At 41.5% G+C, this 26,059-nt stretch overlaps 1 protein-coding gene across 1 annotated transcript; it reads right to left on the bottom strand.

The window, feature by feature from the left end:
- Positions 1-401: 401 nt before the first annotated feature.
- Positions 402-26,053, bottom strand: TTLL12 (tubulin tyrosine ligase like 12). Its single transcript, XM_085048995.1, has 14 exons — positions 25,922-26,053; positions 19,051-19,223; positions 16,864-17,062; positions 14,994-15,153; positions 14,255-14,388; positions 12,033-12,109; positions 7,764-7,880; positions 7,453-7,647; positions 5,798-5,909; positions 4,878-5,029; positions 4,722-4,803; positions 4,183-4,251; positions 1,886-2,024; positions 402-910 (listed from the first exon to the last, which is right to left on the bottom strand). Exons 1-14 carry the CDS (start codon positions 26,039-26,041, stop codon positions 759-761), a joined length of 1,881 nt encoding a protein of 626 aa, XP_084905121.1. The 5' UTR covers positions 26,042-26,053; the 3' UTR covers positions 402-758.
- Between the last annotated feature and the right edge of the window lie 6 nt (positions 26,054-26,059).

Here is a 26,059-nt window from a genome sequence, read left to right as displayed (position 1 = left end):
TGGACACCTCACTCCCAAGTACCTCTTTCTTAGGCCCTAAACTTTGAAGTCCAAAGACTGTTTGGGCTTCTAGGAGAGTTTTCCAAATCCCTTTCATTCCTTTAGGCTTCTGTATTCCTGTGCTGCTCTAGACATTGCCTCTTGCTCACTTCCTCAAAAATCTGCTTTAAGGCACAGGATAAGGATGACAGCCAGCAGTACAAGATTCCTAAATGCTGTGGGGTTTGTTTCTCTTTTTAAATACAAAAAATGGGAAGATTTCATAAAATCTTTAGTCTCATTAACCCCACAGTTCATTGCACTGAAACACCCTATTATTATTATATTATTTCCCACCAGAACTTTTTAGATCTCTGTGTAGGAGGGATAGATAAAACAGGGACATACAAACTCCAACATGATTCAGTAAATTATAGTTTTAATGTTGACAAAAGGAACTTGTGCAATGTTTCCCAGCCAGCAAGCAATCAGGCTACCTGAAAAACAAGTCCTACTCTGAGGTCTCCAATATTCAGTAAAGAAGACACCTTGTCAACACACACCAATGATTTACAGAAAGAACAAAGCAAGACAAGGAAAATGCAGACAAAAGGATTATCAATACAGTAGACAGTATATGCATATTCTTCAGATACAATTTTTTTTCCTTGGTGATCAGCATTGGAAAGTAATTGCATCAGCAGCTCATAGAACTGAAATATAAATCCTGCTGTTAAGCATATCTGAGAAGGAAATTGGGAGAGTCATGTCTCCTGTGATCAGACAATGCGTGTCACATGGCAGTTGTCTGTTTCATCCAGAAACAGGGTGCTGAAGACATCATTAAAAAAGGTAGGGTGGTACCGGCAGGCTCTGTCACAGTCAGGATTAAAGTTCACCTCCAAGATCTGAGGCTGCATAATTCTTTTCCCTGTAAAGGCAAACACAAACATTGCTGCTTAAAACAAGCTCTGTGGAGACCCTGAATCACTGCTTTTCTTTAATCCAGCATTTATAGGAAATGATTGGAAAAAGCCATCTTTTATGACCAAAACTGGCAAGCCAGTAGGTTGTTTTTGTTTCAGTGGGTTGGTTTTCATTGGAGGGACACAAGTGTGTTTACCATCATTATCCAGAGGACAATTATCCAACAAATTCTGCAATCACTGTGCTAATTCAATGCCTCATTAGGAATGAGAATTTGCAGCAATTTAATAGGATCTCCCTGATCCAGCTGTTTTGCTTGACAGGCTGGAACATCTTCCAGAAAACTCTGCTTCTCCTTTCACATTTCATGACAAACCTTGCTTTCTTAAACATCTTTGGTATCTGTTCCTTCAACTGCAGCCACCCCATCTGCTACTTCATGCCACTCCTAAAAGAAGTCAGGAAGTTTAATTTTCTTTTAAAATTTCATCTGGACCAAATGCATTCTGTGCAAAATGAAAACCAAAGGATTTTATTTCATGTCTTGTGTCAAGATTGTTCAGTGAAGGAACAACCTTTTGATGGCTAAGGAAATCCTACTCTGCTTTACACAGGAGCAACAAACCTGAATTAAACAAACCCCTGCTTGGGGGGTTTTGTGTGTGGTGGTTTGTTTGGGCTCTTTTGGTTCCCCCTCGCCCCACTGTTGCTTTGTTTTGTTCTCTTTTGCTCCAAACAGAGAACAGCAGCAGCAGGGGCACAAGGGAAGCAAGGATGCAGCCAAGCAGGTGGCAGCTGCCCCATAATTCATTCCTGTTAACCAGCATGGCAGATGCCAACCCCACAGACCTGCAACTTCAGGTGTCAGTGGGAGGCCCAGAGCACACTGCTTGAAAAACAGAACGAGTTAGAAGAAATAAAACTCTGAAAAGGTCCACAAACATGAAGAATTCAACATTCAAATAAAGGAACTTCTCACCATCTCTGCCGGTGTCCCATTTAAGCATCAAGTCAATGGCATATATTGCTCTGGATGATGGATAATCACAGATGCCAAGAGGGGCAGGTTTAGATGAAGCAGCTTGGAACAATTCAGCAAATGCCTTAAAAATACTTTCCTAATAACAGAAAAAGGTCTCTGAATGAGGAATGAGGTTCCATAAAAGCAATAAGCACATTTCTAATCATTCATACAGGGTTTGTATCAATTGCACTACACAACAGATGAAAATCTGCATAATATATTGGCTTCCAAATGTGCATTTAGACCTAATGCCAACATAGAAAAAGGACACAGCACCTGACAATATCCATGGCAATACCTTTCTGGGGAGCCAATAAATACTATGGAAATCCTGAATGCAGTGCATTTCACATCATAATTACCCCCCTTCTCAGGCATTATGCAAAGTGTTGCATTTATGTGTAGAGGAGGGGAAAAAGAAAGCCTAGGAGAGTTCCAGAGCCACAGTTCTGAGGACCAGAAGTACAACTGTAAAGTTCTGGCTGTTTTTTTCTGCCTATTAAGTTGTATTCTAGCTTTGTTTTGTATTGTTCTGTTCTGCAGTGAAAAATCTTCTACACACATACCTAAAAAGGGTGAGGGAGACATGGAGATTTCAAGAATATACTACATAGGTATTTTGAAAAACAGTCAGATATCCAATTTGAAAGTAAAATCAAACAGGAAGAACACACAGGTGTGAATTTTAGCATTGAGTTTATACTGCAACGAACCATTCCCTCTGCAAATAAAAAGATGGTGTAAAACTTCCTATTCTGCACACAGTACCACTTTGGGGAACCTACAGGATGTATTTTGACATCTCTCTTTTCATCCCTTGTAGTCTCTTCCAGACTATTTAAAACCCTTTCATATTCTGAGTATTATTAATTGGATACAAGGGTCTAGTTAAAACTGGTGGGAATTAATTTATGGAAATCAAGTCACAGTTGGATAATTTATGCACTTTTGAATAAATATGCACATATACAGGCTAAGCTATCATTTACTCTGCTTCTTCCAGCTCCTAGTAAATATAAAAGAATGAAAGAATTCAGTTTTGTGCATGTTTTGGAACTAGGTTTTCACATTCATCTTTTTCTTTCAAGCACCAATTACAGCGGAAAAATTAAAATCAGTGAGAAGGCCCTCATCTGCCTTCCCGCATGTTTTATGGAACTGTAGTATTTGGAGCTTCCTTTTCACAAACAAAAGATGCCCTGCTATCAGAGAACCATCTGTGTTCTCGTGAAAAGTCATCTGTGCAATAAGCAGGGACAGAACACAGAGAAGCTAGGGCAGCAGCAGAAAATTCTGCACTGCAGCCTCAAAGGCAAGTTTAAATTCAAAAAACAGGGGTTCCAACCTAGTAGCTCAGAGAGATTCTGCTGGTGCACAGGAAGTCTTTAAGAAAAAAGAGAAGACCAGCCTAGCTTGTTTTCTTTTAAATATGCCCCAGTACACAAATGCAGCCTCTGCACCATCCAACCTGGCAGTGTAACCCTTTAAGTACAGCATACCTGGGACAGGGGGAGCACTTGTTTCTATCAGCCCCCTGGAGATCTTCATCTCCTGAGTGAGCTCCAGTGCTCACAGCACAGCAAGCTAACCTCAAAGGGGACAGGCAGATCTTTAGACCAACAATTCTGCTTAAAATCCTGTGATCTCATTCCACTGAGGTTACTGTATACTGTAACCTCCTATTTACTTGAATTCCTACTTGTTCTGACACCTCCTTATTTTGTGGAGCCATCTGGAACAAAGGAAGCAACAGCCTGAATACCTCAGTGGTTCAATTCAATCAGAGTCGGTGTTAATATAGTGCTGAAAAGCTAGACTTCCCAGCCTTTTTGCATGAAATACAGAATCTTCCCAATCATGATTATCTCATTGGCAACCTTCTGCAAAAAGAGATGGAACTCAGAAGAATAAGAAGAAAGATCCTAGACCAAGGATTTTGAGAGCAGTCAGGACTGGATATATTGCTACGCTATGATAAGGAATTATCATAGTGTAATCATGAAATAAAATTCTGGAATTATAAAATTCTCTAACTTCCAAATTTTTGAGGGGGAATTACAGAAAGTTAAGAAATGCTTCTAAAGTAAAAGTTAACATGTGATGTCCTTTGTGAAACTGATACACATGAAGTATGTCTTAGGAGAAAAAAAATCCAAACAACCCAACACTTTTGGAAAAGCTAGTTTGCTGAGTAAAAAAAAACCCAAACAGATCATGAACATTTACATGGGGAAGATGAATTGCTGACTTACTTGTACGGTTGTCCAAGGATATTCAGGGTATTGTTTTTCAAACAGAGGAATAAAGTCTTCACAGTGCACCTAAAAGAGTTTAGTAACATCAAAGGCTGTCTTGCTTGGGAATGACTGAGCAATCAGATGACAAGAACATGGAACATCAAATATATTTGCCACTCATACAAATTCAAGTAGAGAACTAGGGAATCAAGACAATTCCTGAATACCTTCCTTGTTCCAGGATTTCTTGTTATAAAAGTTCACACTAAGGCTTCGACAATGACAAGCTGTCGTCTTTTATAATTATTCTGTTGTCTCTATCAACGTGGCTTCTACTCAAAATGTAGGTTTGTATTACCTTAGATAATCACACATGATTAGGGGAGAGCGGGGAAAGAGTCTAGAATAATATTTGCTTAGGACTTCAAGTACTTTTAACATGAAGGTACTTTAGGTGGATGTGAAATAGGTTATTTGCTAATAGCCACAGAGCAGGCACCAGAAGATTTTCTACCAACAGAAAGGTGAGGGAGTGTTTTGGGCCATTTGCTTACCTGTTTTAATGTCACACCAGGAGCATAATTCATGACAGTGAAATGCTTCTCATAATCATCCAAGTCATCAAGCGAAAATGCCCTAAGGAACAGAATGAGTCCTTAGTTTCCAAGGTACCCAATTCCCCCACCTGCACAGCTGGGGGAGGTGAGTACCTGTTGGAAAAGCGCAGCCAGAACACATCATAGCTGTAGAGGCGCAGGGGGCGGACGGAGCGCAGCAGCACCACGTAACGCACGTCGAACTTCACCAGCCCCACGTCCTCGCGCTCAAACAGCACCGGATCCTCGATGTATTTGCACACCACCTACAACACAGCACGTTAAACACAGCTCAGCTGACATGCAAATGTCACTGCACCTCGATGGCTCAAGGTACCCCAGCCTGCTTTTCAGCTTCTCCTCAGAAATGTGCACAAATACACAGTGTTATTTTTGTCACGCTCTGTCAACAGGGTGTGGAAACAAGGAAAGCAGTATGTTGTCATTTTTAAAAATCACAGATCTCTAACTCTGGTGACCTTGTTGTTTTGCACTAGAATTGTGAAAAGATTCTATGTGCACGTCTGCATTCCAGAAAATACATACAGTCCACACAGCACCAACAAATGATGCTGGAGGGACACTGTGAGGTACAGGTGGATATTGCAGATATTTCCCGTAAAAAGCTCCTGGTTCATCTCCTGTTGGCAAAGGTGGTACCTTGTTCCACTAAGCAGAGCAATAACAATCAACCAGGGGACAGAAGCAATAATGTTCCCCAATTTATGACCAATGCTGACTATAGCTAATGTGTTTGTCGGCCAGCCTGAGGATTGGCTTTACAGCAGCACCATGCTAGAGTATCCCTTACTGTCAGGGCAAGTTTTGATTTTTAAATAAGACAACATCAGGCTCTGAGTTCATCACTGCAACTACCGGAGTTGAACAATTTGAAACTGAATCTATTCTCAACTGTATGCTTATGGCCAGCATATGAATTTTGAAGAAAATAAATTTCCCTTGGATTTTTTGACCTCCTTCTATGAAGCAGTTTTTTTAGCTCTGCCCTTCAAATCCCATTCAAATCCAAGCACCTTTGGGCTGCTTTCCCTGTGCCTGATGATATTGTGAAGATTGTTGGTGATGTGGGTATCCAGACTTCTGGCCAGGTTCCATGGTTTGCATATCCAGTGATTGTCTTCTCCTCTGAGAGAGAAAAGAGAGAGAGAACAATTCCTCTAAGTATCCACCTCATCCATCTGGCTGAACATTCACATGGATCCATGTCTTCTCCTGAAACATACTTTATAAAGGTGTGGGCCACAGTGCAAGACCTATGATTTTTGCTGACAGCTGGGAGCAGTAGGTCTTAGGCATAAGAGAGAAAAGGCAATGATACCTTTCACAGATTTATTTTTTTTTATTTAGGGCCTAGCATGATCTCAGTGTTTATCTCTTTCTTCTGCATCTGGCTCCATCAAAAGGGGAATACAACCCATCACCATAAACATGCACCAGTCATGGTGTGGAATCATTCTGCCAGGAGCCTGAGAACATTCTGGCAGGGTACGGTGCAGTATTCCAAGTTGGTTCCCTACTGACACCTCCAAATCGTTCACATTAAATGACTCCATAATTCCTCTCTTTGGGAAGAAGCCACACAGTATCTCAACAGTTCACCCTACAGGAAAATGAAAGAACAGCACCATCATCTCACTTCCTAGCACCCAGGCACCTCCAGGGGCAAATTGTTTGAGATATCCTTGAGAAAAAACAGCAATATGCTGGTCTTTTATCTATCTTTTCAAATTAGGACAGGGTGATGCTCGATGTCTTCCTTTCCTAAACCTATTTAAGCATCCTGAGAAACTTCTTGAGCTTCATCATAAACATCATAAAGTAAGCTGAAGATAGCAGTTAACTTCTGTTTTGTTTGAAAAATCCTATGTCCTCCTTCCCATTCCCTACATACACACTGCATTCACTGTCAATCCTTAATATTAAAAAAGAATTAAACCACCACACCCTAGGGATACATAGCAGGTGTGCTCTCTCCTGCTCATGCCAGTCAGTAACAGACTATATATAGCAAATAATGGCAAAATGAAACACCTGGCAGGTGTCACCATAATAAACAAGTGTCACCAAAGCAGCAACCTCTCAACCAGAATACTCCTGGTATTGTCTGTTCCATGCCAGACAGAAGAGATTATGCAGCAGTAGCTAATGCTCTCTTTCTTTCTTATAAAAAGAAAAATCATAGTTTCCAACCACTTCAAGGCAGCTGCAGCAGCACACAATGTGGATTTAAAACCCTAAAGCTCCACAACTGCTTCAGGCTAACACTAAAACTCCATTTTACTTTCACAACCTTACAGAACCCAAGTACTTTAAACATTTTCCACTCTGGCTTAAGAGCACGAACCACTGCTACTGCCCCTTGGAAAAAAAAAAACAACCCCACACTTGCTGCAAACACATTTTGAGGCTTTGTATATCTGTTAAACACAAGAGGTAAGATCCTGACTAGACAAAAAGCAATGGACTTCAAATCTATATTCAAATCACAGCGAAGTTTCTCGGTTTCAAACTGCATTGCTCATCTACTCTTACATTAAAAAAACAACAACCTAAAAAGCTCCTAGTTTTCACTTCAAAATTTCACTTGAAAATTCACTTGAACTCCTGGTCTTTGAGGAAAGTAGGCTCAAGTCAGCACAAAACGGAAGGAAGAGGAAACACAAGTCACCTTCTGTCACGTTGCTGGAAGTAGCTGATGAACTGAGGCAATTCTGTCTGGAGGTTAAAAGTCCGAGGCAACCATCTGGGCCCATCTGGTCCTCCAGCTCGTCTAGCAATGGATGCCAGGCAATCCTTGACAGTCAGGAGGTTTTCACAAGGGAACTGATTCACCATTACCGCAGGCCTTTCCTCACTCAGCTTCCTACAAAGCAAAGAAGTGGTTGCTGAAGGGGGAATGTTGTGGAGGCCTTTAGGAACACAGTTTTTATAGAAAAAATATTATTATCACAGGAACAATTAGTCCTATAATTAATTAACCTGTAATCTTTGAAGTGTGAGAAGTTGTAGAGGATGTCTGCTTCTCCCTCGTTGTCTGTGAATACAAAACAGGGATGTGTCAGGTTGTTGAGGACTTGCTGAATGTCTGTGAAAACCCTACAAGAAAGAGGCGCATGAAGAAAAATGTCAGTTTAGTCTCTGGAACTGATCAACTCATGCTAAAACAGAAAAAAAAAAAGTTTAAAGTTCGACTTTCTACAGAAATTATGCTCATGTACACTCTGTGACAACCTCTTCTTGATACACAAAACCAACTTCAATTGAAGTGGGATAGATTAAAAAAATTTGTCTTTTGAGAACAGAAACCTCAGAGGTGGTTTAGCTCCAACACCTTCACAAAAATTAACAGTTCAGCACCTGATGACTAGGTCCCTGACAGAGAAGCACTAACATGAATTCACCATTCTACTTGAAAAGTCCACAAGTGAGAGTGACCTTGTCAATATCTTCACTCCTAAAAGAGCTCTAAAAATCAACCTGCTGCCATCCACGTGAAATAAAGCCATAGGAAATCTTCTCAGTAGCTTCAGAAGGTTATTTTTGTTTGTTCAGAACTTCACACACAGAAAATTTACCAAATAACCCAAACATATGAAAGTAGGTACATTGGGTATATGCTGGAAATACACACAGCTTTGAGGTTTGATACAAATTCTCTCTCAACCCCCATTTGACCACACAAAACCCTAAACCAAACCTGACAGACATTTCAGGACATAACCAGGAATGAGCCACGTTGTTATATATCTTAAAATTTCCCTCTCAAGTAAAACCAGTAACTTGGATGCTAAAATAAGCAGATAGAAATAATGGTTATTTTGATGACTTTACAGCTTAAAGTGAGGTCACTTAATTCAGAATTCACCATGTTGACTCAAAAAGACTGGGGTTTTTTACATCATTCTCATGGTAAGGGAATATTTAATCAGACTAAGCAACCACTAATTTTTTCCATGAGAAACTACTATATTCTTCCTCCTCTCCAGATCTCTTCTGTATCAGTTGTGGAACTTTCCTCTCCTCCTCCACTACTACCCAACTAGAATATATATTCCCCTGAGAGACACTTCTCTGAAAAGATGAACTGCAGAAATTGCCCAGTGACAAGGGGAAAGAAATTCTTTAAAAAGCAAAGTATGTAAGATGCTTTGCATAGCTCCATGTGTGAGATACTACAATGGTTACACTATTTATGCTGAATTCTATAACTGAGATGACTTCACTGTAGATCAGTAAATCAGCCTGACATTGTTGCTGACAAAATCCACCAATCTTTCCTCACTGTTGCAACAGAACAAAGTTGGTATTTCCAGAGTCCCACTAGCATTTCTTCCTGCAATATGTGGTTTCTTGACTTCTCTTTCTAAGTCTGCACCCTAGGGGAAAGTGTAATACCAAATCTGATATACTGGCACTCTGGGTTCTGCCAAACCTACGAGCTTCCTAATATCCACTAGTTTGGAGCAACTGTTGGTCCTTGAAGTAAAAGTAAATCTTAAGTGGTGAGCTGAAGATAATAGGTCAATTATACAATGCTGTAACAAAATCCTGAAGCATCCAAAATCTCCACACAAATATGCATAAAAGAACACATGCAGCACAAGAACTACTAACATATAAGTTGCTCAGAAAATCCCAAATTGGCTCCTTACAAATACACCCTACAAGTCACCATCCCACAAAGACCCAGTGCCAGAGCACTCAGGATTGTGCATTTGAAGGCTTGCTTAAAGAATACAAAAGTGCAGCACAAAAGAAATAGGGGAGCTCAATCTATCTTTGTTAAGTGCAGGAACACTACTGTAATAAGCTGAGAGAGGTTAATATTAGAGGGAAAATGAGGCCATTTCATTTGTTCTAAGGTTTTAAGTTACTCCACCCATTCTGTATACTATCCTCTTACCATGAAAAGTCTTGGGACAGTCAAAAGCTCTGGAAAGCACATTATTTCAGTTTGAGAATGAAAATTTCCTAGAAACACTATGTAAAATTAATGTATTTCACTGCCAACATCTAACACTGAGTTTAGTGGTCAGATTCCCTCAGGTACTTTAGTATGTCCAGTATTAAGGCACACATTTGAAACAATCAGATCTCTGCACAGAAGGAGAGCCTCCCAAAGAGGGAGGGTTCTCCCATAATTTGGGACAACCATACCTCCCAAATGATGGGGTTTTTTCTTGTCTTACAGAAGTCCTGGTAGGGATGCTATAAAGCCTGGGATTAAAGATGATATCCAGTGAAATCATCGAAGTAAGAAAAAATATGCTTACACGAGACTTGATTTACTCAAAATATTTAAAGCTAAGAAGCAGTTATGAGAATCAACTCCCATAGCACAGAGCTTACAAGACCTACCAAAACAAAGAGCTGTCTCATAACAGCTCTTTGGACATTTTTAAAAAAATGACTGATATAACTGAAGAGAAACATGAAAGAGATCAAAAGAAACAGATGATCAAGCCTAACACAAACTGGGGAGACTTTCCTGAATAAATCTGTCTTTGAAGCATTTAGTTCTTTTATTCACCTTTTCTTCCCATTCAGCAATCAGCACAGCTGGATAGAACAACCTCCCTAGGGCAGCAGTTACTATGCTACAAGACCTAATTGAACCCATAATTTTGCTGTATCAATCTACTTGTACTTGTTCCCCTCCTTTTCAGGATTCAGGTTCAACATTTATTCCATCTTCCCATTCTCTGTCTTAGCTCTGCCTGGATACAAGATGACTCAGAATTTGTTCCAGGTTCTAAACTCTGCAACCTCATGCCTTGAATTTCTTCTGAATCCCCTAAACCAGCAGCAATCCACAAAGCAGAGCATACACATTAACAGGCTACACACATCTACCCAGCCCCACATGTTCCCATCTGTCTGTCCATGGTGACAGCCTTAAAACCTTTAAAGCTTTAAAAGAGGCCAAGAGCACTGGAAGTCTGCAACCCCCACTCAGTCCTCTAGACTCTGAGATGCTGCTCTACTCGTGGAGGAACTTTAGTAGACAAAAATCAGAGCATGAGAAGGACCTTAAGGCCTTCTGTCCAGACAGGAACTAGATAAACAAAAAGAGAGGAAAACCCTTAGGAGTACATTGATTGGGTGTGGATGAAATTCCTCAGAAGAAGAGCACAAAGAATTTGATGTATTTCCCCCTCCTTCCTTCCTTTCCTAATGTGAATGCCATTTACTTGAAATGTAAGATATAAAATACAGAAGTAAGCAGTGAAAAATATATCTGCATTTCCCAGCATTCTCAATATTTCTTTCTGCCTCTATTAGAATGCATCTCCCTTTGACTCCTGTATCTGAGTATACCAGATGAAAAAAACCAGCTTTTGCTTATCCTCACTGTCTTGTAATCAGAGATTTCAACTACAAAAAGAATCTTGACTATTACTGGGCAAGATACCAAATGCCTCTCAACAAAATGACTTTGATTTTCAGTAGTTCTTCTCAAGTAAAGTTGATCTAGGGAATAACAAATCAACAGAAGCAGCTGGTGTGTGAGTACATCTAACCAAATACATTTTAGTGCAACTTTACCCCTTAAGCCAAATGTTTCAAGCAAGAACTGTGATCCCAGTGTCAGATTACAAACACTCCGGAGTGCAACTCACAGCACATGCTAAGCAATGGCTTGTTTTTCTGGAATAAAACCAGCAACAAGGCAGCCTGGCCATGCAGCATCACTGCTTTTGCTCACAAAAATCCCTTATCTTTGCAATGTTCTTCCAGCTTTCTTCTGAAACGGTTTCACAGCACACGGTCCAGATTTGTAGCAAATACATATCCAATTTAAAACATCCCAGATTTTTATAAGAGTCCTGTTTGGTAATGGCATCTGAAGAAGGGGAATAGTCTGTTATATTCACACAGCACAAAGCAGTGCAGGTATCCCTGTGGACATACATGCTATAATAATATATACCTTAGTCATACTTAGTGAAAACAACACTATATAAGTTAGTGTTAAAACATTCTGCAACTTCTCTTTCACCCAGAAGGTGGCACTTAATTAAAAAAAAAACCAACTAAATTTATTCTTTAGAAATGCTGTAAGTGACAATTCATTCACTTTGAAGAATAAATCCAACAAGAGCAACTACTATGTCAGAATCTTAGGCAAGTGACCCCATATAAACACACCTTTAACTTGCCTCTGTTGTTCACAGAAGGAAAAGGCTGTTCAGCCTGAATTGTTACACATAATTCTGGTAAGAAAACATTTTGTTTGTGGATACGTACTTGAAAACTTTGTCTTTGGCATAAACTGGTGGGTTTATTGCTACAGGAAGATTCTCCTTGTTTTCTGCTAAAATGGCCTAGAAAACAGAAAACCACAAAAAGTTAATTCTAGGCAGAATGGAGTCCTTTGCACCATTCTCCTTGGTGTAAGTGAATTTCAGCAAAGTTACATTTTCACAATTCTATTATGTCGTGTAATGTGCTTTTCAGGAAAAAAAGAAAATCAGTACATGAGCAGAGGCAGAAGGAAATCCTATCAAGAAATAAGGCTTCAAGACCAGGGCACATCAACACTGTTGAATGATCCTGAGAAATTCTTGTCTCCTAAACGCTAAAAAAACCTCAAATCACAGCCAAACATATACAGTAGAAGACAAAGTTACTCTATTTCCAATAAATGGAAGAATGACCATTTAGTCGTGATGGTTTACCACAGATGACTAAAAAAATTATAAGCAGCTGGAACCCAATTCTACTCCTGTGAAAATGAGCAAAACATTTCCAGCAGTAACCATGCCTGCAAAGCCTCACTCCATCCTGTACAGCCCTCCTCTGACTGATAAAAGGAAATACACTTTTGTATCATTGCTGATGCTCTGCCAAAGGAAGTAGCTCACAGAAACTCTGGGACAGGAGAAGTGCATCTTGAGAAACAAAAGCAGCTGCTGCTCTGCAACAGATACTTCCTAAGAGATACTTCTTCCATCCCAGACACCTCATTAGAAGCTGCCTCCCCTGACACTGGTTTTTGCAATCATTGCTCCATCATTACCCACAGTATCTAAGTTACAGCCTTTGTGGTCTGTGTTGGAAACCAGAATGAGGTAACAGAACAAAAAACAGGCATCAAAAAGTTAAGCTGCAATGTTGCCATAACAACTCTTTCATTATTTTACTTATAATGAGAACTGGAAATGTCAGCAGCATGGTGTCTCTTTCTAGCTGTGTCACCTTTGGTGTTTAGGGATGTGCTATGCCCTAAGCTATTCTTCACTGCTCTGTCACCAGTTAAGACTTTCATCTACTGCTAGGCATTCTAGAGTAAAAGAGTTTTCTGTTGGCTGGTTCTAGCATCAGGAGAGCTGTCATCTTTTCTCAACAGCTGAGTGGCAGAGGTAGTTAAAAAAAAAGGCTACTTTGAATAGATGTTTTTAAGGTACAGTGGTAAAATGTGCCACACACAGTTCTTCAAATTGACCTGATCATACCCAAACAGAATTGAAACACATGCAAAAAAAGTTGCCTCATCTGAGACCCAGGCACTCTTGCCAAGAGAACATATGTAGGACAAACTCTGGGTGCACTGTTGCTCCTCATCTGTTAATGCAAAGTACAGCTCTTCCAAAACCACAAAATCCCAACCAACCAATCTGACTTAGGTTACAAGACAGCCTAGCTATTTTGAGTGTATTTAGCAGAAGCAGGTTAACTTTATTTCTGCCTAAATATTGTTAACAACAAGCTGGATACAGCATTTTCTGCCTCTCACCCATCATAAAGCAGCAGATAGGTGGGGCATAGATTCATCTTTAGAAGCTGCAATTTGAATGCTTTTAGTTGCCAGTACAGCGTCCTCACAGATATCAGTTTCCTCACTTTTCTAAAAAGTGAAATGCATCCAGACATAGTTCATGAGAAGGAGATTCCAGACATGAATTTCACATCATTAAAATATCCCAAGCCTTTATCAGAAAGGAAACAAATTGAATGAGTACTTTATAATAGTGCCATCAAATTAAAATGTCTCTGCTCCAGTATTTAATGGTTCTAGACCACAACATAGCCCAGTATTCAGTCTGAAAAACATAACTTCTCCGGAAACAGTAAAACAAATCTTTCTGTAATTCAAGACTGAACAGCAATGCTACAATAATAAATCAAACCAACTGGACAATGTATCAAATATCTAACTGGAAGATGGATGCCTCATATGAAGTACCTTATTGTATACTTATTAAAAAAGCTATGCAATACAGCAATAAAATATTAGAACTCACTTATGTTGTTCCTGTATTTAAACACTTAAATATTTTAAATGTCTTACACTTTTAAATATAAGTGTAAGACATTTCTTGTCTCACTGTGCTTTGGTTGTTTTTTTTAATTTAATGGCTGTCCTCTGAATCACTCTTTAAGTTTGAAAAGAAGGAAGATCTTGCAATGTTTATTTAGACACTGTCTTTTGGTAACAGAGATATGATATTATCTTGTTAAAATTATACCTGGTAATGCTCATCTGGTGGCTCTGGAGTAACACAGCTGACATCCAACACTTCAGCTGGCACCCATGGTAACAAAACACACTTCCTGATCAGGCGATCTGTTTCTCCATAAGCATAATCACGAGTGACTTCATCTGCAGAAAAACAAGGAAAGCCTTTAGGAACTGCCTTTCCTTTTCCACTGAAAATCTTCCTCACAGCATAGTACACAAATGACATTTTACAGTCAATACCAGCACAACTTTTGTTATTTAAATGAAAAGTTAGAGATAATTAAAAAACTATGATTAAATGATTTTATTATTTAGGATACTTATCTTCTCCAAACGATGGAGGCATAAGGTGGCCCTTGATTAAGATTACAGGAATAAATCATTGGCCTGGTGTTTCCCAACTTTCAGAGTTTGACTTTCTGATTCAAAGCTACTAAACACACTTTCAAGGAATTTTTTTTAAACCACTCAGATGACTGAATTGGCAGTTTCACTAAGGCAGTGATGCAAGATTTAAGTTCTCTGTCAGTAAAACAGTAACAACATTTTTGGACTGGTAAAAGGTCTGTACCTCAAAATACAGGAATACCAGAGAGAACTTCTGTATTTGACAGCATTGCAAGTATGCAGCCATCTTGGTCTTGAAATATCTGTTCTACTGTGAAATGCTCAATGATTTGTAAGAATTGGCCCATTTTGTCTTGCAAGTATTAAAGAAAACCCCATCACATCAGACACACACTTACCACCAGTTTCAAGGTCTCTCAAAGGCCAGAGAACCGTGTAAGCAATTTGCTGAGGCATATAAAAGAGAGGTGCTGTTGCAAAACTTGGCTGATCTGAATGCTGAATGCGTGATCCAAACTCATCCATGATGTACCAGACAGGAACCTTCTCCTCTGCAGTCTGCATGATTAAACACAGGGAGACATCTCACACACATCAGTTGCAGGAAAAGCTCCAGCAGACAGAGGCACTGGCAGCACCCCTACACCATTTCTCAGATTCCTGCTTCAGCCAGGACTCTGGGCAGGTGCTCCACACAGAGTAATGCTCTCAGCCCTGAGGCTAAGCCAGCATCCAGGCACTGCTGGGAAGGGCTAGTCTGCTCCCACCTCCCTGCAGTCCCATCTTCTTTCTCGTGCTACTGCTATTGCCTACCTGAGCTGCTTTCCCTGAACCAAACCAGGCATTTAAGAGAGGTAAATTAGTAGAAGAGTGCTTGGTAGGATTAGTTTTCCTTCAGTTTCTATCAGAATCAGTTAGCTAAAATGTGTTTGAAGTTTAGGAGTGAAGGAGAGCAAAACTGCCTCCCGCACTCACAGCTGGCTGTGAGTGTTGAGGCTGCATCATCAAAGCACCCCTTCCTGCAACACTTGCCATGAAAAATCCCTGACTGAGAGAATAAACTTTAAATTGCTTGGTAGCACTGCTGTGGTCTTTTTACAGATGCAGGAATGGAGCAGAGAGACTAGACTTAAGATATTCAAGCAACCTAATGCCAGAAAAAGGAACAGAAGACAAGTTTAACTACAGGTTGAATTAATTGTCTTCTGGGAAATAACTTTTCAAGTGGTAACACAGATAATTCCATTTGACTGACAAGCTATTCATGACAAATTGAGAAACAAAGAGATAGGATATGAAGACTAAGAGATACTGTTCACATCTCCCTTTCATTTAAGGAAAAAGGAGTCACAATGAATCCCCTTCTCAGGGACTTTTCAGACCTGATTTTACTGGGAGTGTAATTGATAAAGGTGACCAGTCCAGAGAACAAGCTCAAGACCCTGAGCTAACAGGTGCAGTTTGATCATGCTTGCACTGCTCAGGGTTAGCCCTGCCCATTCTGCATAGGGCTCAGCCCAAAGAATCCACCTCTCTCCTCTTTAATTCCAAAGACTCAAAAAAGCCTTGGAGTTCCACTGCAAACCCTACAATAGGGTTTTCAGCTGAATCCTAAGGGTTGTATTCCCTCAGAAATGGCATGTGTGCACTTGAAGGTGTCTGAAGGCTCAAGACATGCTGGTATAGAGCTGAAGGACTACAGAGGGCAGGGTGAGCAAACCTGGTGTGATCTTACCCACACAACCTAAAAGGAGCAGCCCTTGCAGCAGGAGTCATGCCTAGAAACACTCAGGTTCCATCTTGAAGGTAGCTGGTTCTCACCTGACAGTAAAGTAACATTTACACAGTACAAAGCAGGGAGTTACTTGACAGTGCAAATATACCTCTGGTCTGTAAAGCACTCTGTACAGGTGAGGAAAACTGCAAGCACAGCTGAAACACCCTCCTGCAAACCAGCTGATTCTATGAGAGGTTCTTTCCTTCACTACGAAAAACTTCAAGTAGGAAAAAAAGTGACATAACATACAAACAGACCTCGCCCTTATGGCCCCTTTCTTTTGCAGCAGACTCTATTTAAAAAAACCCTCAAATTTCTCATCAGAAAGCTGTGTGTTTTAGCTCTACATTGCATTTGCCCTCCTTCCAAACAGAAGTTTATTCTGAGATGCCTGTAAAGGATCTTTGTTAATTGATAACATGCATCTCTGTTAACATCCACATACTGGAATGTCTTCACCTACCGACTTTTAGCATCCTGCAGAGACTCACCCCTTGAGAGAGCTGGTAGGTCTGGTTGTATTTCCACATTTCCTGCAGCACCTGCTCGATGCTGCCCTCGTCTGGGACCTCTCCGTGGAAGGGGATGCCCATGAGGTTGGCCATCCTGTGCAGCAGGCCGGGCACACGGCGCAGCTGCAGCCGGGCGTGCTCCACGCGGTAGGTCCAGGCGTGGTCGATGAGGAACACACTGCGGGAGAGTTTGGCTGCTGTTACACCCCTGCCTTCTCACACGTGCACAGCCACATGCTCTGGGAATGAAAGCTGCATTTATTTCCCTGGAGATGGGTTGATAGCTGATCTGCTCTTAGTCACAGAGTCACTCCCAGAGCACACAGTGTGGCACTGCAGGGGAGGAGCAACTTTCCAGTAGTAACTTACACAATGGTTTTGTTCTAGAAAGCTTATGGGGCTTAGCAAGTATTTCCATGAAAATGAGGGGCAAAGGAAGAACATGCACTCAAGTTTGTGAACCTATTCCCTTTAAAAGCCAAGAACACAAATTTCTTCCCTTTTAATCACTATTAACTCTGCTACATCAACCTGATATTCTTGCCTAGAGAGGGAAAACAATAATACATTATTTTGAAAAATTATTTGAGGACATTGTTGGCCATGAGGTTTGTGACATCCATTGTCATCTGTAAAGCCAGGTGGGGAAGTCTGATCATCAAGAGCCTGTATATGCTATTATAGAAAATGAGCAAGTTTTAAGCTTAGATTATTTCAATCTGTTTTTGTTGTCTTTTTTTCTTTGGGTGGGGTGTGCCCCTGAGTTATTTTTTTTTAAAATTGCATTGTTTTAAAAAATTACAATTTAACCCAAAATAAAACCATACACATCTGGCATGGCTTCCCTTGACAAGTTTAACCTTTGTGTAGGCTGTATGACTTCTAGGAAAAAACCCAGTTTTTCAAAAAGAAGGGTTCTCCACATTTTGGTTATATCATCTTACTGAACCAATGCAAAGAAAAATCTGAATTCTACTTACTAACAAAAATCCCAAACCACACAAAAAACCCCTGCACAACACCCATATTTCAGAAGGCTAAAAACATGTCAGCTGTCACATAGGGCAAGTATGCCTGAACAATTATTGTTTCCCAGACTCCACACACACATGAAACCTCATTTAATTTTAAAATTAAAGGCTCCAGAGAATGCTAAAGTCCAGATCTTTGAAAACATTAGCAAACAGGTGTGTTGGTGTTCTGCTCCTATATTCACATACCTGAATGCTGCAAGGAAGCCCAAGATTATCACAGGAGCTGGTTTTGAACTTAATAATCTACGTGCATTCTCAGATTTAGAGCAGCAATGGCTTGTGTTAAAGCAGGGATGTAAAGGCAGATACCTGTTGGTTTTACTCATCAAGTCTAATTTAAATGTTTAGATTTTGCATGTTTACCTAAGATCTCAAAAGAATGAAAGGTATCACAGAAGTTTTATAGAACTGAGCAGAATTGCATTTAGATCTCCAGCAGAGATGACTTCATCTCACTGCTGTTTATTATGTATGACAAAGAGCCTGCTCTGTTTGAAATCAGTAAGAACACAAAAAGCAGTGCTATAATTTTAAGTAGTTTCTTAGACAACTTTATTCTAGTTTTATACTTTTATAGCATCCTAGTCTTATATTCATGGCAGACAATCTGATTTTGAAGCAAGAGAACAGTAATTTGATATATTCAATTATACATGTATGCACATGACCACACTGGAATTATACTTTAACCAACTGAAGGAAATTTAATAGTCCACAGAAAAGTACAGTGAATACTTTCTTAGCATGAGATTTGTGGAGGTCACAAGTACTTCTTTAGTGTTTTTTGCCCAAAGGCACACAGACTTGCAGATACAAAGGTTTGTTTTATTTCTGCAGAATTCATTTCAAGGTTGCCTTTTCCCTATTTTCTCCCTGCATTTACAAAAACCAATCTCTAAGTATCTTCTTCCATGATTTAAAAAGGAACAACATTAAGACATTTGCACTTCTAGTACCCTTTAAAAGGTATGCCTCAGAGCATGCATCCTTCCTCAAACATGGAGCTATGCCTTAGAGTAGGAAAAGAGTATTTCTGAATAGGATCAAACTAGTCTCAAAGCAAACTGTCACTGTAATTTTAGGGTTTCACAGTACTCAAAGACTGAACACTAGTTTTGAAATCACTACTCACCTATCGGGATTAGAGGCTTGAAGCCCATTCTCATTTGTTACAATAACTTTGAAACAAGGTCCATTTCCAGGATTTGCTTTTTTAAATTGTTCTTCCATTTCTTCATCAACTTCTTCATCCTCATCCACCTCTTCTACTTGCATTATTCCAAAGTAGTCACCAGCATCAAACACCTGAGATGGAAAGTGCACACGATGTTGTGCAATTGGTTAAGGCAGATATGCACAACGCAACACTTGTAGACATTTCTTCCAGTCAATCTGATAAAAATTGGCCTTTTTAACTTAAGAGACAAATGAACAACAGTATCTTTTCTTTCACATTTTTAGAGAGCTGTTTGTTTGGGAAGTTTCTTTAGTTAATATTGGCAGGAAGCTTTGTCGGTTTCTTTGGCACTAACAGATCTACTAATGATTGTCTATTAGTTTAACGCCTCATTAAGAATTTAAAGGCTGAAAACAGAATACCTCTGCTAAAAGCAGTAATTTAAGACCTGCAAAACTGAGTGTTACCCAGGCTCCCTAAGGTACCTTAAGGTTCCTGAAGAAAAAGAGCTTTTCGCAATTGAGTTCTGAACCAGTTAAGAAATCTCAGCCTCCTCCCCTCTCTCTTCTTTCTCTCTAAAAGAAAGTCAGCGCTCACTCACCTCCAGATAAACTGGGAGATTCCTTATACTGCTGCAAGTCAAGTTGTATACACTCACCTCCACTAATGTGCTGAAAGGGGCTTGTTTACATTCTTGCCTACTCTGGATGCAACAACTTCATCTAGAACATATAGAAATCAGGGCAGTTACCACACAAGGCTGCCTTGCCAACTAGTGGGCTTGAATATCTTGCAGAACCAAGACCCTGCTGACAACTTTCATGATTTCAAAAGGAACATATGTTTTTAAGAAGACAAAAATATGTAAAGCCTCAAAAGACTGTTGAAATTCTTTCAGAGAAAATTATTTTGCTAGAGTCACCCACAGACTACCTAACAAATGAGGCACAGGCAGACAAATCCTTTGCCTCAATCTAATATGACTAAAGAGTAGCAGAGAGGGAGAAAGGTCTAAAGTGTGAGCTCTGGAGTTACTGGTTCAACACTCCAAGCCTGGTTACACACAGCCTGCAAAGCCACATTATCAGAAGTCAATACTTCTATATAGTGACAACTTATTAGCTGGAAAATCTCAGCGGCAGCAACAAGCTTTTATTTGTTCAGGTGAGCTTTCCTTTAGGACAACTATTCCTGTTAAGCCTCAACAGAAGGGTGAGGAAATCAACTCCACATTTGTGAAAAAAGACCATCTAGAAAAATTGGACAGCTGCTCAAAAACAGCTAGCAGGGGAGGAAGGCAGCAGAGAAACAACACCTACTTCTCATTGTAAGCCACAGAGCAGGTTCATAGAGCATGTCCAAGTGGAAAAGTATCTGAAATTCCCTTCTGAGGAACAGGGGACAGTGTTTTCCTCTGGGATGGCAGAAGGCAAGGGGAGGGGGCTGTGGTGGGAAAAAAAAAAAATAATCACAGAATGTCTTGTGTTGGAACCTTAAAAGATCATCCCGGTTCCATCCCTGCTGCATTGGGCAGGGATGCCTTCCAGATGCTAACAATAGCTAACAGCTATTAGCTGTTATTAGCTAATAGCTTCTTAGCTAACAGCTTCTTAGCTAAATGCTAAGAAGATGCTAACAGCATGTTGGCTTAATACATACAGATGCATTTTTCTCGGGGTAAAGAAAATTACTCTGCAAACAAACTTACCAGAGATTTAAAATACACCTACTTAAAAAAAAAACCCAAAAAAACCAAAAAACCAGAAACAGAGTATCTTTCACTTCAGCAGGTATCAAAATAGCAGTTCTAATTTATTTCCAGTTCTCCAGTTGCTGGAAGAGGATATCATTACTGAATAGCAAGCAATATCACAACCTCTTGCTGTTCTAATAGTAGCCTCCAATGTTTCTTTAAGTCTCTGCACACTTGTCTTGAAAATTCATAGTCATTCAAATTCATGTAGGTGCATGAAGGCCCCAGCAAAAGGAAAAGCTTTTCCCTGTGCTCACAATTTTTGTCAGGTTAGCTTCCAGCTGGATGAGCTCTCCAGCCTGGTTCAGGGCACACGTGCTAATCCCAGCCCAGGGCAGCCAGCAAAAGAAGGTGCCAGGAAACATGTTCCACTCCTCCCTGAAGTGACACTTCACTGCTCCTGCCCCTGCATCAAGGGCCATCCTCAACAAGCTCATTAGCCAGCACAAGAAACTGCAGCAAAGCGATTGGCAGTCATTAGAAAATGAAAAGTGCAAGTGTGACTCAGGGGAGCACTTGACGTGCTGCAGTGTGTTTTCTGCACCGAGCTTTTGTCTTAAGGAGTTGGTGAGAGTGAGACAGGAGGTGTGCCAGCGGCTGACTCACATTCAGCCCTCGCTCATGACAGGCTCCACCCGCTTACCAAACACCCACAACGAATAGCAAGCTCTGCCACAACACTAAGGGGAAGCTGGTGGGTTTGCATTTTATTAAGTATCATCTCAAGACTGAGAAAAATGAAGGGATTCCAAATGTTCTAAGCTAAATTTTAATCTCTCCCTCCAACAAATCATCAGATGCATGAGACTGTAGCAACTGCATTTAACAAAAAGTCTCCACTTTTAATACCTTTACAGAATTATGTTCAATTAAACATTTCTCCTAAAGAATTTATTTATAACCTTGTAAAAATGAATTTTGTGTATTCCTCACCCCAAGCAAATCACACTTTTTGGGGCAGCAGCTTAAGACTACCTTGATCAGTGGCTGAAAGTTTTGGTTTTTTCAAACTCATAATTGATAATACAAGCAGTTCAGTAGTGCACTGAGGGGTTTGGCAGAAGCAGCTTGCTGTCAGTGTGGATACACAGACAGTTTTGTGTGGACAGCATTGCTATCCTCTCTTCTTTCCTCCCTTAGAGCCAGGCTGTCACACTGAACCTCCTAACACAGCAGCTCCATTAAGGGAATCTTAAGTAAGCTACTTAAGCAAAAACCAGCTGGATAAGATCACACCACCAATCTAAAAAGTAATCTTTGGCTTGAAGCAGCATAGGGAGACCTCACATTAAGTACTCCACCAGAGCAACCAGCAATCTCTAGAAGCCAGCAAAAGGGTACCAACACATTCCAGTGGCACAACTGCTTGCAAGCAAAACATGTTTGGGCAAAATCCCTCCCTCTCCACGTTCAGGTGCAGCTCCAACCTAACCAACCCCAACGAACCAGAGAACCTGAAACCAAAGCAGGCACATGTCGTGACAATTACCACAAAGGTATCTCCAGCAAATTCTTTTAAGGCACACTGCAAACTGCTTTGTAGGCCACGGGCAACCTCTGAGCAACAGGCTGCCCCCCACTGCTCTGGAACAAAAAAAGTCTAGTAGGATTGTCATGCTGCACTCCCTCTAATTAATTAAAAGCCTCCATTTCTAACTGGGATGAAACTCTAAGCAGTCTTTTGCCAGCAACATCTGAGGGCTACAAAAATCTTCCTGCAAAACACAGAAGCCTGCAAAATAACTGAGTGTATTGTGAATAAAATAAGATGCAGGCACTGTATTTTCCAGGCTTATAAACATAGTATACACACTTTATCCAGTAGCATAAGACACAACCACTACACTAGAAACAGAATTTCAGCACTTGTAGTGAATGATGACGCATGCATGTATTTTGTTTTTCAAGTTTCTGCCAGAAATAAAAAAACATTTCCTACCAACAGACACTGAATGCTAAATGCAAAATCAATAAAGGCAGGTTTACCCATCCAGCAGATATATCATGTTTTGAATGAGCAATTCAATTACATAATGCTCTCAGAACGAAACCTGCTCCAGCAGATCCCAAGGTACATAAAAAAACCCAAACCCTCCACTTCTCACAGGCTTTAGTGTACACAGAGGAGGCAGGGTGCATTCACTCTGTATGTCGAAACACATGTGAGAGTGTTGGAAAACAACTGCTTGGGCTGGGTCCTAGAGGTATTGATGTAAGAGATATTTTTATCTGTACTATGGATGCAAATTTTTCAAGTTCCACGCTAGAAAGTTTTAATCTTTGCAACAGGTTAGAACAAATGAAAAATTCCTCCCGTCTTTACACATGAAACAAGGAAACTCATCCTATGCTCTGTGTTGCACTGGTTTTTTGCCCCCTCAGTTATTCTTTATTACCTAGACTCCCAAAACGTTTTCACCCCTTCCTCTCACCTCCTTTGCTTTCTTTACTGCTGCTCCTCCAGCCATTCCACATGGCCCAGCTCTAAGTAAGGCACTGTAACTCTGTCTCTACCTCCCCGAGAGGTCATCCCAGTCCACAGCACTCCCTACAGTAACTTTTCCTGGACATCCCAATCTTCTCGATATCCTTTTGCCCTCCTTCTGGGCAGAAGCTGCAACAGTAGAGACAAGCACTCTCAGCAGCTTAATTCATCTTCCTAAGCTCAGTGAAATAATTAAGTCTCTCTTTCCACACACACTGGGACACTTAGAACAGAAGAGCCTGCTCAGCCACCACTGCAAGTAAAACGAAGCAGGAGCAGCCTGCTGCCTTAGGGCACGTGCTTTCTTCCTTCTGCCTTTCATCATCCCAGCCTCTGTAAAAACATCAACACCATGGCGCTCTTCTCACTCTATTGTCTCACCTTCGAAATGTTACACCCTCCCAGCCGAGGTTGGTAACAAGCAAGGATTTCAGCCACAGGTCACAAATCTTAAGCCTGCGTTGTGTCACAGCACAGATTCACTTTGTTACCTCCAGCTTCATATTGGCACATGGAAATGCAACAGCTCTCAACTTCGGGTTTTCTTAGCAGCTTAATTTCATCCTCTTCCAGGACATCCCCTCTCATACATTCCTACCTAAGCAGAGCATTAGAGATTCCTCCTTTAAGTCACTTGCATGAATACTTACTGATGGGGGTGTAATCCCATAAGAAGTTTGTGACTGGACATATATTTTAGAAAATGTAGATTTGCTTTCTCTGCAATAAACATGTTTTCCTGTTATTAACAGTACCAGACATACAACAGACAGAAAGCAAAAGGCACATATTCAGACCCTTCCTGACTATAAACACACCTATACTACCTGTTCAAGCTTCTCATCCCATCTCACCTCTTTCTTCATTGCTTATCATGCCTCCCAGCAAACTACCACTAGGTGCCTTCTCCCCCATCACATCTCTTTCTCTCCCTAGGACTAAGAGTTCACCTCATTCATATTTTCTTCTCCAGGCTGACTCCTCCAGACTCCCTCAAGCACTCTCAACTCTCCAGACAGCCAGCTTCGGGTTGCGTCTCTTTCCTGCCTCAGATCCCTGTTCCTTTACTCCCACAAATCAAAGACAGCTTTCCTCATCACTGAGGCTGGGCTGCAGATGTGCAAACAGAATAAAAAAAATTTAAATACAGCCTGTGTCTTTACAATCTGTTTAAAATCACTGCCTTTCTTGACTTTATTTCTCTTCCCTTTCTCATCACAAAGCTCCAGGGAGCAAGCAGATGGTTGGGACAAAGGTGAAAAGGGATACTCCATCCTGGAGTGTGCCTGTGCCTCCACACTCCCTTTAGTTCAGGGCCAGGGGTCAGCTTCAGCTGAAACATACCCAGCTCCTGCAAGGGGATGGTCTGTATGCCCTGGACAGAGCTTCAACAGACAGAACTCAGGACGACTCACTAAGGGCAACCTCCCCAGATTAATGCAACTGCATTTATGCGTGGCAATTTCATAAAGGCTTACAAAATTTGGCCTGGTAAGAGTCACAGAGCACCACCCCACCCCGAGATGCTTTACAAAGTAGTCCTTGCATTGTTATTGTTTCAACTGCTGCCGTAACATTTCAGCTCCACCACCCCTCTTCTCTGAAAGAGGTGAAGAGCTGAAAACACTCCTAGAAAACTGCCCGAGACAGATAACTCATGCACACCTGAGATACACTGACTGAGTTTGCTCTGCACAGTTATAAATGACAGAGGGCAGGGCAGATCTGTGTGGAAGTGAACTGGAGAAAATAAAATTATTTAAAAAAAAAAAATCAGGCAGAAACCAACCCAAACTATAATGCATTAAACATATGACAACATCCTGAGCCTAATACTCCTACTGTTGCTTTTTTTTCTTAATTCTCTTTGGCATACAAAGATGAAGGCTCGAGGACATTATAGTCCTGCCTTTGGCGGGGACAGAGTTAATTTTTTGCTTAGTAGCTGGTAGAGCGCAGTGGTTTTTTAGATTCATCACCTGTCTCCAGTACTGTATCTCCAGTTACCGGGCTCTCCAAACGCTTCCAAACTTCACACCGACAACAATAAGACGCAATCAGACACACACAACACACCTGACGTCTTCCACAGCCCCGAGCTGCAGTTTCGGTAACACAACCCGCACGCAGCCTTTCCCACTCTCCCCTGCTAGGCAACACCGTGACTCTCTTCCTCATCCAGGCGTGAAGGGGCTGTCCTCAGCGCCGCTCCCCACGGCCTCAGCTCATCCCGGGCTCGGTGCTTCCCTCAGCCCGCTCCCCACGGCCTCAGCTCATCCCCCACTCGGTATTTCCCTCAGCGCCGCTCCCCACGGCCTCAGCTCATCCCGGGCTCGGTGCTTCCCTCAGCCCGCTCCCCACGGCCTCAGCTCATCCCCGGCTCGGTGCTTCCCTCAGCCCGCTCCCCACGGCCTCAGCTCATCCCCCACTCGGTATTTCGCTCAGCGCCGCTCCCCACGGCCTCAGCTCGCCCCCGGCTCGGCGCTGCTCCCTCAGCGCCGCTCGCCCCCGGCTCAGGGCTGCCCGCCGGGGCTGCTCCCTCAGCGCCGCTCGCCCCGCTCCGGCCGCCCCCAGCGCCGCTCACCCACCTCTCCGCGCAGTTTGCGGCTCAGGCTCTCCCAGTAGCGCGTCGGGATCCGCGAGGCGCGGAGCGCAGCCCCGTGCAGGGCCACGAAGGCCGCTAGATCCTCCTCGCCGTCCCCCGCCATGGCCGGGCCGGAACGCGG

The sequence above is a fragment of the Lichenostomus cassidix genome, chromosome 1Aa (assembly GCF_008360975.1).
Source record: "Lichenostomus cassidix isolate B80296 chromosome 1Aa, HeHo_3.0, whole genome shotgun sequence".
Lineage (NCBI taxonomy): Eukaryota > Metazoa > Chordata > Aves > Passeriformes > Meliphagidae > Lichenostomus > Lichenostomus cassidix.
Note: the sequence above shows the minus strand (reverse complement) of the source record. Positions and strands in the feature narration are given on the sequence as shown.